The sequence below is a fragment of the Centroberyx affinis genome, unplaced genomic scaffold (genome assembly GCF_046629955.1).
Source record: "Centroberyx affinis isolate AG114_WGS23_722 - 3 ecotype Tasmania unplaced genomic scaffold, CSIRO-AGI_Caff_v1 ptg000713l_1, whole genome shotgun sequence".
Lineage (NCBI taxonomy): Eukaryota > Metazoa > Chordata > Actinopteri > Beryciformes > Berycidae > Centroberyx > Centroberyx affinis.
The window spans coordinates 116,974-131,602 of record NW_027279330.1 but is presented as its reverse complement, the minus strand read 5'-3'; the positions used below and the strand labels follow the sequence as shown (position 1 = coordinate 131,602).

General features: G+C 42.4%; 1 protein-coding gene across 1 annotated transcript in view; it reads right to left on the bottom strand.

The window, feature by feature from the left end:
* Positions 1 to 2,918: 2,918 nt before the first annotated feature.
* Positions 2,919 to 14,629, bottom strand: part of LOC139644162 (zinc finger protein 385C-like) — a 41,684-nt gene continuing 29,973 nt past the window's right edge. Inside the window, exons 2-8 of the mRNA XM_071519543.1 lie at positions 13,463 to 13,623; positions 12,261 to 12,368; positions 8,448 to 8,655; positions 5,909 to 6,286; positions 4,820 to 5,022; positions 4,087 to 4,185; positions 2,919 to 3,149 (exon numbers count right to left, since the gene is read on the bottom strand). Of these exons, the coding sequence (XP_071375644.1) occupies positions 2,919 to 3,149; positions 4,087 to 4,185; positions 4,820 to 5,022; positions 5,909 to 6,286; positions 8,448 to 8,655; positions 12,261 to 12,368; positions 13,463 to 13,623 (1,388 nt within the window). The remainder of the gene's footprint in view (positions 3,150 to 4,086; positions 4,186 to 4,819; positions 5,023 to 5,908; positions 6,287 to 8,447; positions 8,656 to 12,260; positions 12,369 to 13,462; positions 13,624 to 14,629) is intronic.

Genomic DNA, 14,629 nt, shown 5'->3' with positions numbered 1-14,629 from the left:
AAGTCATTAAAGTTACATAACATGGCAGGCGCCGCGAGGACAATCCACAAGCTACTCTTTTACAGAATGTCGCCCCTGCCCCTTTCAGATGTGCCATAAGTATAATATAATCACTCCCTCTTTATCCCATGTCGGTCTCATTTCATTGTGAAATGTCTAAAAAATAAGAAATGTTATTAAAATAATATTGAAAAGGGCATTTTACCCCAGAAATGCCGAGAGGTCCAGAGGCATGCACTCCAGGGAGAGGGATTTCAAAATCTGCTTAAAATAACTCTTTCTGGTGTGTTTGGTAATATCATTTCAAGGGAGAACATTATACTAGGCTACTTTTTCTACTATTTCTGACCTCTCAATCTAATTAAAAAATACAGGTATAAAATTACATGCAATATGAAATCAAACAACTTTGAAATCAAATAGGACCCTAATTCTAATCAAGTAGTGTTCATCTAGCATTGGCAATCAATAATTGAAATTTTCACCTTCATCCACAAGTTGCACTATTCTATCAATACGAGATAATGCACAACTCTGTTTGGCATCTCTCGGAAATTCGGCAGTTCATCATTCATGTGGTCTTAATATCGATATTATTATTGTCATTTGATTATCATTTGGCACGATTGTGAATAGATTTTGGATCAATCTGTCGTCAGCCCACAAGACTGTTAATGATTTTTTTCCCCCAGACCAGACCGCTCCATTTTTGGATGGGAGCCAATGAGAGAGTTTCCAACCACTAGCCTGCCTAACCTAGCCTACTTAAGCACAGGTAAAATTACTGACTTTAAAAATTACTCCAAAAAGTACAAGTACACTGAAAAACTGCCTACAGTAATGTGAGTAAATGTAATTAGTTACTTCCACCCTTGCACTTAGGGTTGATCTTATCCTGGGTTTGCAACAGACCTGTGGATGGCGCTAGAGTTCTGTCTAAAACATCTCAAATACATCAGCTTTGCCTTTAGATTTTAGATTTTGAGATTGTGCTGGGTCTGGTTATGGGATTGACAAGTGTCTACTTAAGACTTACCTTGGGTTAATGTATCAGAGTCTTGGTGGAAGATGGCTTCCAAACAACCAGCCACTGATTTGCAACATGTAAGTATAATTCATACAGAATATTATTCAAACTTTGACTATATTTAAAGCATTCGTTACTTAATTTTTATTTTATTATTATTTTTTATTTTTTTTGAAGAAGCAATTTATTCAACTTATTCATGGGTTATTCAACATTTTGGGGAATGGTCATTACAGAACATTTAATATTTTTACAAAATTGATATAATACATTTTTTTTTAGAATGAAAAGGTTATTTGCAAATTACATTTTCATTTTTTTGACCTTTCAGTCCTCTGCAATAACTATCACACTGATGATAGAAGTCAGTGAATGTGTGCCTTGAATCAAATCCTGTCAGACATTTTAGCCTTCTTCACCACAGCAAAACTATAATGAATACAAACAGAGATGATTTGTGGGATTAAAACTCACTCAAACGATTGTCTGAAGAAAGAAACAACCACAATTGTGTAAAAAAACATTAGTATTTATCGGGTCATATACAATACAGTATGGACATTTTTATTAATGAATAATAATTTACATTATTGCAATGGATGCACAGTTATACTAGTCATAATTTTCACCAGGTGACACTAAAATACAACTTCAAAATACATATTGCTTAGGATGATTCAGCACAATTGAGTATGTGTGTGTGCGTGTGTGTGGGGGTTTGTTGCTAAAATGAGAGAAGGTAGTTATTTAATACAACTCTATAAAACTTAACAGGTTTAACTGAAAATGTCAAAAACACTTGTAATATTTAAGGACTTAAGGATAAATGACTATATTTTGGGGAACAGCACATTAGTCTGCCACTCCATATTGCACCTATCAGGCTGTACAAAACCTTAACTCATCCATCTCACCAACACCTCAACAGTTTTTTATGGCTCATGTCAAACATGAGCTCTCGCTTTCAGAGTAGATGCAGACAACAAAAGTTCATGAACTCATTTTAAGCACTAGATCTAGTAGTGAACTTCCACTCTGTCTGTCTCCCTGCGGTGAATATACTTGGCATCATATCGGGGTGGTGGTTGATTGTCACCTTGTTATACAGAGAGAGCAAGAGAGAGAAAGACAGAGAGACAGACAAAGAAAAGTTGAACTTATATATTTATCTAAAGTTTTTTAAAAAAAGGTGTCCAGAGCAGACAATGGCTATAAAAACATAAAGCTGCCAATTTGAGTCTCCTCAGCGAATCAAAGGTCTGGTCTCAGTTTTCATAGGTTTGGGGGCTTCATATTGAAGTTTCACGGGGGAATAATACAAACTGGATTTCCTTGATTTGTGTGACGGAATCTAAAACAGGATAGGACTCTTGTACTTGTTCTCCCAGAGTACAACTAGAAAGCTCTCAAAGTGATAGGATTTTGGCAACAGACACTTAGTAAGTAACATTTACACAGGCCTAGTGTGTTTGTCTATCATAGTCTTATTAATAAAACTAAACGATGCTTGTCGTTATGGCTTCCAGCGGGGTCCAGACCCCAGGGAGCATGCACTCAACAGTTTCTGAAGCGGGAACAGCTGAGCGATGGACCTTCCATTATGAGGGTGAGACACTGTGGTCCGTCAGCACTGAGATCTCACTCCACATCGGGGGATTTTGGACACTGCACTTGTGACCTGAACCTGCCAAACTGGACATGCTGATATGCTGTCCTGGTGTCACTCACATCACTCGGGGGCTCTCGTGTTTTAGCTTGACCTCGTCCAGACTAGGGTAGGCTAAACTGTTATGCTAGTCCAGTTTTGGCTAGGCAAAGTTTAGCTTGACTAGCCCAGGCTACAACACTAGGTCTTCCAGCTCAGCTTGGCTCGTAGCTAGTGGGCTCGTCGCTAGTAAGGAGAGAAGATGATGGGTGTGTGTGTGGCTCTCAGAGGTCCTGGGGCAGGCCTGAAGAGCGTGGGGCTGATCAGGGGGCCCTGGATGATGGCCGTGGGGCTGGGCGGTGGCCGCAGGGCCAGGGGTCCAGAGGCCATGGTGCACAGGGCGGCTGCGCTGAAGGGACTGGCCAGGAACCCTGCCGGCAGGGCCTTGGACAGATGTTTCTGCAGGGCCAGCTTAGTCTGGATGGGGAGACACACAAGACAAGACGTCTGTTCACAGTCTGGAAAGAAACTCAAGAAGTGTCATTTACTGAGAGAGATCTGCAATATTTCTTTTCTCAACAACTCTTCTTTAGAACAAAACTGCAGTTCATTTTCTATTTCTATTGTAAGATTGGGGTATCAAACTATAAGCTTTATTTTGAAGCCTTTTCGAAGCTTGAGTTGAATCAAGACACCAACTTTAAAATAGCATGGGTTCTTTCCATTTAACAAATCTATAGTTAAAGGGACAATGAATGTAATCTATGACTTTCATCAACCTCTTCAGCAAACAGTAGGAACTGCAAGCTAATTAGAGCAGAGATCCAACAGAAACGTCTGGAGAAGAAGTAATATATCACAATGGAATATACTCTGGTAATAATAATAATGATAACACTGCTTTGTCATTTGCGTTTTTGACCTGAGAGCGAAATGCCAGTTGCTCGCTGAACCGGGAGGATAACCACTTCCATCTCCACTTTATTCCACAATGTTAAAAGACGTCCTCAAATGACTTCCATCTGGAGCTGGTATTTTTCAACACGTGTGACACATTCTGTTCATTAAAGTTAATCCTCTGGAGCGATGCTTATTCAGACAAGGCCAACAATAGTGTGGTCTGTGGTCATGTGGTCTGTGTGTGGATTGTTGGCAGCTCCTGGGACGGGCCTTAATATATCTCAGATAAGAATGGGATGAGGCTCAGGTTCGGGGTCTTCACCCGCAGAGTGAGGTGACGCTTGTGCCCGCAGTTGTCAGTTCGAACCCCCTGACATGCTGGGAAATTCGGGTAGGGAAGGTGAATGAGACTCTCCCCTCCATCAACAATTTACCTTGAGTTGTTAATGAGCAAGGCATTTAAATTCCTAACTGTGTGTGTGTGTGTGTGTGTGTGTGTGTGGTTAGTCCTTACCGCTAAGACAGCACTGGGCTGGACTTTAATGTAGGGGCTGAACTTTGGCTTGACAGGCTTCCCAGCCAAACGCTCTTTGTGTCTCCTGCTGCTCATGTGCTGGAAGGAAAGGAAAGGTTGTTTTACCTGGCAGAATACTAAGGTCAGGCCTTTCCCCTATTTATATTCTGTTTGGTGTAGTAGGAGGATTATTTGGAGGAGGAGTACTTGGAGGAGTGGCAGTGGGAGCAGAGGGAAGAAGAGGACTAGTTGGAGAAGTAGTTGTAGGAGTGGTAAGAGTAGGAAGTGTAGTAGGAGGAGGAGTAGTTGGGGGAGTAGTAGGAATATTAGTTAGAGCAGGAGGAGAAGTAGGAGGGACTAGTAGGAGGAGGAGAAGGTAGATTAGTGGAAATGTCTGAAGTGTCTTTGCATTGACTGCCATGAATTTAATACTGCAGGTCCAGCTGGAGTGAATTGCTGCATTTCTAGCAAGTGATACAACAATTCACTCTAGCTTTTCTGAACATTACACCATCCATATCTATGGTAAAAATAAATAAAAAGAAACATTAAATATTAGTATACAGAGAATCAAAAAGTCAAATACATCAGCACATAAAGTACATGAACATTTGAACATCTGTATAGCTGAATGTGGAAGTAGTCCAACACAAACAAAGAAATAAAAATAAATAGTGGGTAGAAAATTCGTTTTTCTTAGTGTCAGTGGGAGACGAGGGGAAGTCCCGCCCACCTGTTTCAGCTGTGTCTCTGAGTTGACGGACAGCTGACACAGCTCACAGTGAAAGGGCTGGCTGCACACGCCCACCCCCACTCTGCTCTTGCTGCCCATTCGCTGCTTAGTCCGGCAGGTCGGCCGGGGCGATGACGTCATCTTGACCCTGCGTTGTGACGGGCTGCTGTTCGGCCCATCCAGCATCTGCTTGTGCTTAGAGCCTGATTCCACCAGAGGGGAGGAGCAAATGTCAGAATCATTCACTTTTGACTATAATTATCAATAATGAATGAAGCTCACTGTTGCATTTTAAGTGCGCAGAAATTCTTTCCCTGGGGAACATGAAGACGAATTTGTGAGTACAATCTTTTGTCTGAATGTGATGACACAATATTGTATCAATGAAAAGCCCATGTGCCTTAATGCCGGGGCAGTGATAAGCCTATTTACTTGCACATTCACACTATCTGTAATTTTCCTCCAGCAATCCTCTCTAGCCTTGGCAGCAGCAACAGTGTTACTTTTCACTGTTATAATGTTTTTTTTATTGCTCATATTTATTCATTTTAATAGTTTGTTCTTCTTAGGAGAAGAACACAACTTTCCCATGATTCCCACTTTTACAGTCTACTTGACATGTCGAAATAGTCGGCAGCATATGTTTACATAACCCCATAATTATTTATAGTCTACTTTATTGCTTTTTAAAAAAAATCATTTTCTACCATTTGTATTGCTTATTTTTATATTCTATTTTCTTTTCCCCACTGAATCATATTACTTTAGCCACTGCAATGACTTAATTTCCCCACAGGGGTAAATAGTTTCATCTTATCTTAAATATGCTGCTCTGGGTCTGTCCATGTTGCCATTGGCTATTTGTTACAAACCCCACAACTTTCATATGAATTGAATTGGACTGAAAAATCCTGGGTTGCCAACGCAAGTGAGACCAGTTAGCAGGATTGCCATTGTTTGTTTTTGAAGCCAGCTACTGCAAACATAAATTCTGAGATTGTGTGTAGTTTGTGTCCAATACACTGACTGACTCAGTTAAACGCCGGGGAAACCAGTGCTAATGAATACTGCAGCTATTGTAGTACATACCACTATAGTGAGCTTCCAGCTGGGAGCTGGAGTTGACTGTCACTTTGCACACGGGACAGTGGAGAGGCTGCTTTGTGTTGCTCCTCTTGGCCTCCTTAGCCTCTTCTGTCTCCTCCCCCTCCTCCTCGCCCCCGGTGGAGTTTCCCTGAGGGTTGGAGTGCGGGGCCGGACTGGGGCCGGGACTGCAGCCTTCCATGGGCGTGCTGTCTGTAGTTAGCTCAGAGAGCTGTGAGCCAGGGGAGACCTGCGGGGACAGCTGAGGGGAGAGGAGTGAGGAGGAGTCCATGGACAAGGGCTGTGAGGCAGGAGCGGGTGCCAGCGTGTTCCCCTGGCTCTGCTCTGCTCGCTGCTGCACTGGCTGGGAAGAGGTGCTTGGACCTGCAGACAGACAGATATATAGTATAGTTGCACTGTGACCCCATTTATACCTGGTATTAAAATCTGATCTATATCTAGATATCTTCACGGAAAAATGCATGTTACTGCAAGGTGTAAATGCACACAGCCCTCATTTCCATTGGAATGGCATCCCATTTGCCAGATGGCGCACATAATGATCGGATCTCAGCCAGCGTCAGCCAGGTGTAAATGCAATCCGTACAGTGGGTTCACATTAGTGAGGGAGTATCCTCCCACAGGGTTGAGACGTCATCACTGATTCACTGAAGGTCTCCAACATGATTCGCTCCCGCCAGTCATCACAGTGAACGAGTCACTGTAGTTGCATTCACAGCAGCTCAAACACGATTCGAACAAAAATGACGTCAACGTTTCTGTTGCATCCTACTGGAGCCGTAGGACACAGCTTCACCTCTGATGACCCTACACCTGCCATCTTTGTTTTTGTTGACGATAGATGGACATGCCACCTCCTCACCTACTTGCCTGCTTTGCATAGTGCATGCAAAAAATTTGATCTGATCTTTAGTTTAATTTAGTTGCTGCTTACAAGCTGATGCTAACAACTGTGTTCTCTTATGGATGAATCACTCATGAACATGAATTCACTGTAAACATGGTTTTATAATGGCATGACAATACATGCATTCTAGATAGATAGATAGATAGATAGATAGATAGATAGTGTGAGATGTCCCTCACACTACCTTTCCTCTTCCTCATCCTATCTATGTACTTTTCTTCTTCCTCTACCATCTCCCTGTCTTTACCTTTCTCTGACCATATCTCTGTTCCTCCTTGTCCCTCAATCCTTCTGCCTCTCTGTCCTTTTTTCTGTCTCTGTCATTTGTTCGCTTCCTCTGCTCAAGCTCCCTCTGTCCCCATCAGTCAACAACCATGGCAACCCCTGGATGTAACAAACCTATCATTATGTGGTTACAGGGAAATTGATAGGTGCTGGAAGAAAATGGGCAGGGGGAAATCAATAATAGAAAAGGAAAGCCGGACAAAGTATAAAAAAACAGAAAAGAAGATGGAGAATTCTTTTAGTCAGGTACAATGTAAAGCCGTCTGACAAACGACTGAAAGGGAGTAAAGAGAGCCAAGTCCTTAATCTTTGTTGAAGAAAGCATCAACCTTACAATAGCTTTCACATTATGAATGTGAAAATTATCCATTTCTTATTCAAATCAAGCCCCAAAACTGAATTGCCTCAATATGTTAGGAACCTGTTATAACAGCTTACCGTTTTTCTTTTTTTTTCTTTTTTTTTTCTTGACAGATATATTAATTCTACCCTCTATAAATCAATACTTCAAATATGGACCAAAGGCCAAAACTTAGTTTGGCTTTTGAAGCCAATGCAGAAGTCCTGGGGGGAGACGGCCCCTCTACTGCCCTCTACTGGCTGGCTGCAGAACAACTTGAAACTCCACCTACCTCAATACAAATCAATGGGACCAAAGCAAATCTTCTAGGTAGGAATATAAAGTCAGTAATTCAGTAATTCAAGTCAAAATTATAGTCAAAATAGTTAATTGTATTTCTTCTAACTCCTCCATATGGTGAATTCTTTTAAATAACTATGCTATTAGGAAGATATTAGCGTGAATTTCAGTGCATAAGCGGACATGTCTGCATAATGCTATTCTCGGCCAGCAGCATCAGCCACGGCTTCGGGCTACAAGCAGGTGTCCTTTATGCTTATATAAGGCAATAAGGGCTGGCTTTTCCTGCCTCCACTTGCTCCACCCTTTTACTATAGTGCTCAAACTCGGGCAGTCTATGCAGTCTATGACATGGACATTAGTCATGGACATTACGACATATCAACATATCTCAGTGAGTGTTGTGTTGGCACTGTTGGTTTAGAACCACAACAAAAAGCAAAGGAAGCAAAGCCACTTGGCATCCCTCTTCAAATGGCATGCCTATTCAAGTTCATCTCATCTTGCAGGCCTTCTTTGCTTGATGGGAATAATTACCCATCTGACAGACCCAATGATAGCGGGACAGGTAATAGCTAGTAATTAGCCAGCTGAGTGGCAGCTACCAAGTTGCTAAGTGCTTACGACTCCCCGATTGCCAGTAATTACTCAGAGGATGGAGAGAGAGCCTTTAAAAAAAGAAAGATTGATACCTGTGATGTCTGTCAGATGTGCGTCCATCAGTGCCGCTCCTCCTCCCGTCTTCCCCCTCTCTCTCTCTTTGTCTCTCTCTCTGTCTCTCCCCGGGGTCAAGGGACTCTGTCCAATCCTCTGCCGGTTCCTCTGTGTGTTCCTCTGGGTGTCCAAGGCCTTCAGCTTGCGAGCGTGCTTGTGACCCTTGTAGTGGGCCTCCGCCTGGGTCTGGCCACAACACACACACACACACACACATGCACACACACAAGCAAAACAAGCAGGGGAGCAAGTCAATGTGTATGAACAGAATCACTGACATCAGTAAGTCAGTGGAGGATTCGTATGAAATCAATATGTACTTATGGACTATAATTTCTCCATCTGCTATAGAATTCCACTTCACATGGAATTGATATATTGAAAAATGCAGCATCCAGGAGGACCATAAAGCATTTTTCCATTACGTATTCCATGAGGCGAAAAACTACATTATAATGATTGATCCCATGTGTATTTGTGTTATTTCTATTGCTATATTCTAGTGCTATTTCCAGCACTACAGATGAAGGTGAATATTGCGTTGGTTTCTCATGCTTCCATGGCATTGGAGAAAATGATGCGATTGAGCATTTGACTTGGAGGAAGAGTCACATCATCATCATCTTGATCATCATCGTCATAGTTGTGGACAAATGAGCATCAGTTTGACTCATGGCGTCTCATGGCCAGCCTCTCAGCTCACTGGCTCATCTTTTCCACTGATGCATTCTGACACAAAATGGCCCGTATCCGTTTTGCTCCAGCACAAAATGACCTCTGTGTCTTTCTCGGAGGGAGAAAACACATTTGTGGCAGTGCGACAACAGATGCATGCAGATTTGGAATCCCAAAATGGCTCCGGATGCCTGCAGAAAAGCAAGACGTGCGCTACGGAAGATTTACTAATAACAACTACTAGTGCACCAATGGTTATATTGGAATGAAAAAACAACAACAACAAAACAATTGAAGCGAAACACATTTATCTGGTAGTTCACACACACTTGGCTATGAGTGAATGTTTCCATACATACACACATATCAAATCTGTACATATATACTACTTAGCTTCAGGAAACACAAACACAAGCTCAAAAAAGCTAAGCGTTTGTTTTTTTTGTGTCAGCTCCCATTCTATAATATTTCCTAAAAATGGTGGTACTTCATATTCAGTTCTTTCATGGATAGTTTTCATATAATACATGATATAGCACTCTTGATACTTTCAGGTATGCTCTGCTGAAACAAAAATATTGCTGTTGTGATTTTCCACATTTTTGAGAAAAATGTGGTCTGTAAAACTGACCCCTTGGTGGTTTAATGGGGTATAAAAATCTTGACACTTCTAATGAAAAGATAATTGAGGATAAATCACCTGCTCTTGGCATGTGAAAAGCTCAAATAAATAACTTTTGAGCAATTTATCCATGACGTCATGTGTACACAGCAAACAAAACCTTTTATACAGGGAATAAATTTATGCAACACCAATGCCTTTATGTACATGAAAGACACCAAAGCACTACTTAAACCAAAAGAGAGCTGGGTGGTTGAGTTTGGAACGGTGTTACAAGATTTGGCATATATCAAGCATCTGGCTGATTCACACGAGCCTGTCAGATAATTTGGCATTGCCGAAATTATCCATGCCAGTTTCCAGGCATACATTGTACACAGTATAGCCCCTGCTTATGCACATTCAAACCCACAGCGTGTAGAGGTAATATTTTAGTAATCGTGTGCATAGAGTGGAGGGGCACAAGTCTCCCCATCAACACTTTGCCGAAAGCTTAGCCTGGCACACACACAGAAAGGTCACCACCATGGGTCAAAGTGTGTGGTGGGGAAGAGCGGGCCGGGCAAAGGGTGGACGACCCCTTTGGCTACGTTGAATGTCAGTGCACACTAGCCATTCAGCGTGACTTAACAACCGAGTCAGAGGGATGAATCTGTTCCCATCCGCATACTACCACACTATCTAACATGCCAGTGTAGTATGCCAACATGTTTACTATGTACCAGCATAGTAACTTCGAGAATAACATGTGGATTAAGTGTCCCGGGACGGCAAGAAAACCACAAACAAAGATCCTCAAAATCAAGACACCTGAAGGAGACTGTCAGGACTGTTTAGCCCCTGCTGACCTGGATTCAAGCAGCTTTATGCATTCTTACATCATTGATGCCCAAACTCCACATACACAATGAGCAACCATTGTCCTCCACAAAAGGGCAGCAAATTTAGAATGTCGTACTTGATCCTTCAGGCTTGAATCTTTCATGCTGTTTTTTTCAGTGAGTTTAGCAGCCGTGGGCCTCTGTGTGCAGTCCAGTTCCAGCTAGTCAGTTTTGCCCCCTGTTGGGACCTGGTACCTGCCTGCAACCTGGCATCCACCGCCTGGGTCAACCAGCACTCTCAGCTCAGCTGCGGGTAACACAGAGGGGAGGAGGAGAGAGCCTGTTAGCTAGCAAACAGACTCCTGACAACATCCTCGAAGTCCAAGATTTAGGAGTTGGAGAGAGAGAAAGAGAGAGAAAGAGGAGGAATTTAGGGCAATATAATAGGCTTGTGCCAGTGTCCAGCTTCCTTTAAGTTCCACAGTTCACACAAAGAAGAGTCATTGTCATTCCGCCAGGTTCCTCCTAACAATATAAATGCAAATATGTATAAACTAACTCCATAGGAACGGGAGCCAAATGAATATGAATTGGGAGGCGTGATAAGGAGAAAAAAACGTAATAGGACTAGCCGACTGGTTCCTCTCAGAATCCAGTGGTCAAGTAGAAAAATAGGAGCGGTGGGAAGTTACTGATTGGACTGATAAGACAGGAGAGGGCGTTATGCAAAGAGTAGCCTGCCTCAATGCTGTTCCATACCAACAGCATGCAAATATATTGTACGGGGTGTGAAATGTTTGAATGCAAAGATGATCAAAAGATGCCCTATAGACAGCAGTTCAGCTCTGTAGAATTTCACAAAAAACAGAACTGGTTTATCTATCTATCTATCTATCTATCTATCTATCTATCATAAATATTACTGTATATTCCATAGAAGAGATTAAGGCAGCCTATCAACTACGGAACCAGAGAGCTGAGACCAATTAAATTGATAATTAATGAATATCATCAGTCATGTTTGTGTCTTAAACAATGTATTTTCATCTATGTATAGAAATCCCTGCTTTCGGTTTGCATCAAGAGGGTTAGAGGGCCTTGCAGCTTGTCAGTAAAGTGAGGTAAGGCTGATTTAATGCTCCTTCCATCACTTTATCGTATAAAAAGATGCATAGTGCGTTGATATGATTTAACTAATGAATATACTGCAGTGAACCAGACAGACAGGCAGATAAAAGTTGAGGAGTCAAACGTTGTTCCAGCTCCTTGTGGTGCTGGTCCGTTAATCCAGGCCTATCTTTCAGCTTTACCAGATGGGAACTGAAAGAACCCCAATCTATTTTCATGGGAGAACTTTTGCTTGCAGCCCCGAAAACAGCATTATTTTAATCACTTAATGCTCAATTTTGCAGCGTCCTCAATTTAGCAGCAGCGCTCGCAGTCTCTGTCAAGTGGAACCCTGAAATGCCTGGATTGTGGTTGTTAGAAAACATTATTTTGTCATATATGTTGCACAAATGTATTCAGTATGCACATACACACACACAGACACATGCACGCGCGCGCGCGCGCGCACACACACACACACACACACACACACACACGGTGGGGAGGGGGCAGCTGGTGTGAGAGCAGGATTGAGATTGTAAGAACAGGCTGGCTGACTGACTTACAGTGGAGTTGAAGCGCAGGTGACAGATGTTACAGGAGATGATGGGCTTCTTCTTGGGCAGAGCCACACCAAACGTGTGGTTGATCACCGCCTTCTGCACTGGGTCCATCTGGTAGGTGCACACACACACACAAACACACATACACACACAACAACCAGAAACACAGCCAACAACCATGCAGAGCAATTAGTCAAGCCCCCTCTTTGTCAGGCTTTAGTTCCATAACTAGTTATTGCAGAGTTACAAACACATCCATGAGCCTTAAAGGGATACCTTGACATTTTAGCAGTATACAGCTAGTGGTGCCAATTGTTTCAATGAGGAATGCCAACAGGCCATTTTAACTAAAACGTTTTCCCCACAATGTGATAAGTGCCCTGTGAAGAAAAACAGATTAGAAATCAGATTAAAAACAGATTGAAAATCAACATGTAGATGTCAAACTGTTTTCCAACAAATGGCATGTGATTTATCCTTTTCTGTCACAATATTTAACCCCACTGAACCATTTCTGCATCCTAATAAAAATAATGGGACAGTGAGACGATGGGGAGCAACATATAGAGGTAATATATGTTACATATACAGTGGTAAGAAAATGTATGTACTGTATGTAATGTACTTCCCTAATGTATTGTGAGGAAAAGGAAACTAAACAGGTCAAATCTCATTTAACTTTAAATATGTTCCCTGTAAGAGTTGGCCACTCTCTCTCAGCACCTGTTAGGAAATCTGGAGCACATATGTTTCAACTTTGGTTTTAATTCATGCTCAGATTAATTACTTACAAAGCATTTTAATATGTTCTTATGCTGTGGCCCTGGTATTGTGTGTAGACGTTTGGCTTAGTTGTTGAACTGGTGAGTTAGCTGGCACAGAAAGTGCAAAACTATCATCTCATTAACATACTTCAGGTTAATAATGAGCAATTTGTCAGCGCTAATTTGCAAGGCTAATTCTCTGATTGAACGAGACAAGAAGTTTCGCTTGGAGACATGCTCTGATTGAAAGGCCTACTGCACAGTATGTGCTGTAGAACATGAAGTGCTTTGGTGAGGGGAGATTAGTTTGAGCTTCTAGTTTGCTCAGGGCTTTTGACAAAACATTTTCAGGTTTCTGGCTGGGCTGGGATCAAATTTTCAGGCCCAGGTTAAGCTCGAGTGCAATGTGTATAGAGTGTTTGTGCCTGTGTGCCATCTCACCGTGCTGAAATTGGGGAAGAGGCTGAGCGGTGAGGAGCCGTTGACCCTGAGGGGCAGGAAGTGTTTGAGCTCCAGCTGGGCATGAGTCTGGGGCTGGAGGGGTCGTCCCGGCAGAGGCAGGGAGGCCAGGAGGGGGTGGACCTGGCCCTGGGAGAGAGCACCTACACCAGCACAGGGACGATCACATGTTAGCAAACACATCAGAGTGAGAACTGACTTTTTTTCCTCTCGCCGGAACTAAGTCACCTAGAACAGTGGTTCTGAACGTGGGGTCCGGGGACCACAAGGGGTCCTTGAGGGGGTTCCAGGAGGTCCCCAGCATTTGTTAAAGTTCACCATTATTTAATTTACAAGAAGATAACAATTAGAGAATGTAGCAGAATGACTATTTTGATCATAGTTTCACTGTTATCTCTCTACCTACAATACAGATAGTCTTGGAATTCTGGACAAAATCATATCTAACAATAAAAAATATTCTCAGATTCATCACAAATGGGGGTCTGTGGCCCTAATGTGGACTAAATTAGGGGTCCTTCATATGAAAAAGGTTGAGAGTCACTGTCCTAGAAAAATGGGGGCAGAATCTAGATAGCAAGAATCAGGAGTCTGCAGTATTATATACACTGTTAACTCCAGATCTGTCATTCTGTATATATAAGCCATGTGAGGATTTGTGGATAGAAATTGCACCCTACTTCATATGGAAACAACTTCACACCTTAACACACACTGGGACATAGACAGAATATGGCACACAGCGTTTAAGGTCAGGACCCAATCCCACAGTGAACGATTCACTCAGTAAGGCTTTGATGACTTTGGCAGTGGCGGGGGATAAACGATGAGAGCCCATGTGGCTTTTTCTGACTTTACTAGTCCGTAGTCCATCTGGCCTTTCAAATGCAGCACTGAAATGTTCTGTGATTGTGTGTTTTTGTTCTTCCCAGGTCCTGTAAATGTGATCAGTCAGCAGGAAGAAAGGGAAAAAGGAACGGTTGGGTCAGATTGGGTTGATAGGAACCCGTTGAATCTATTTTTTCTACTCTTCAACATTTTCTTTCTCCCTGACCAATTTTCTGTCTTCCTGTGTGCATCGTTTTATCGTTCGGCAGCCCCCCTCTGAAATCTGTTTTGAGGTAAACATTCTGCATGAGTCCCACAGCA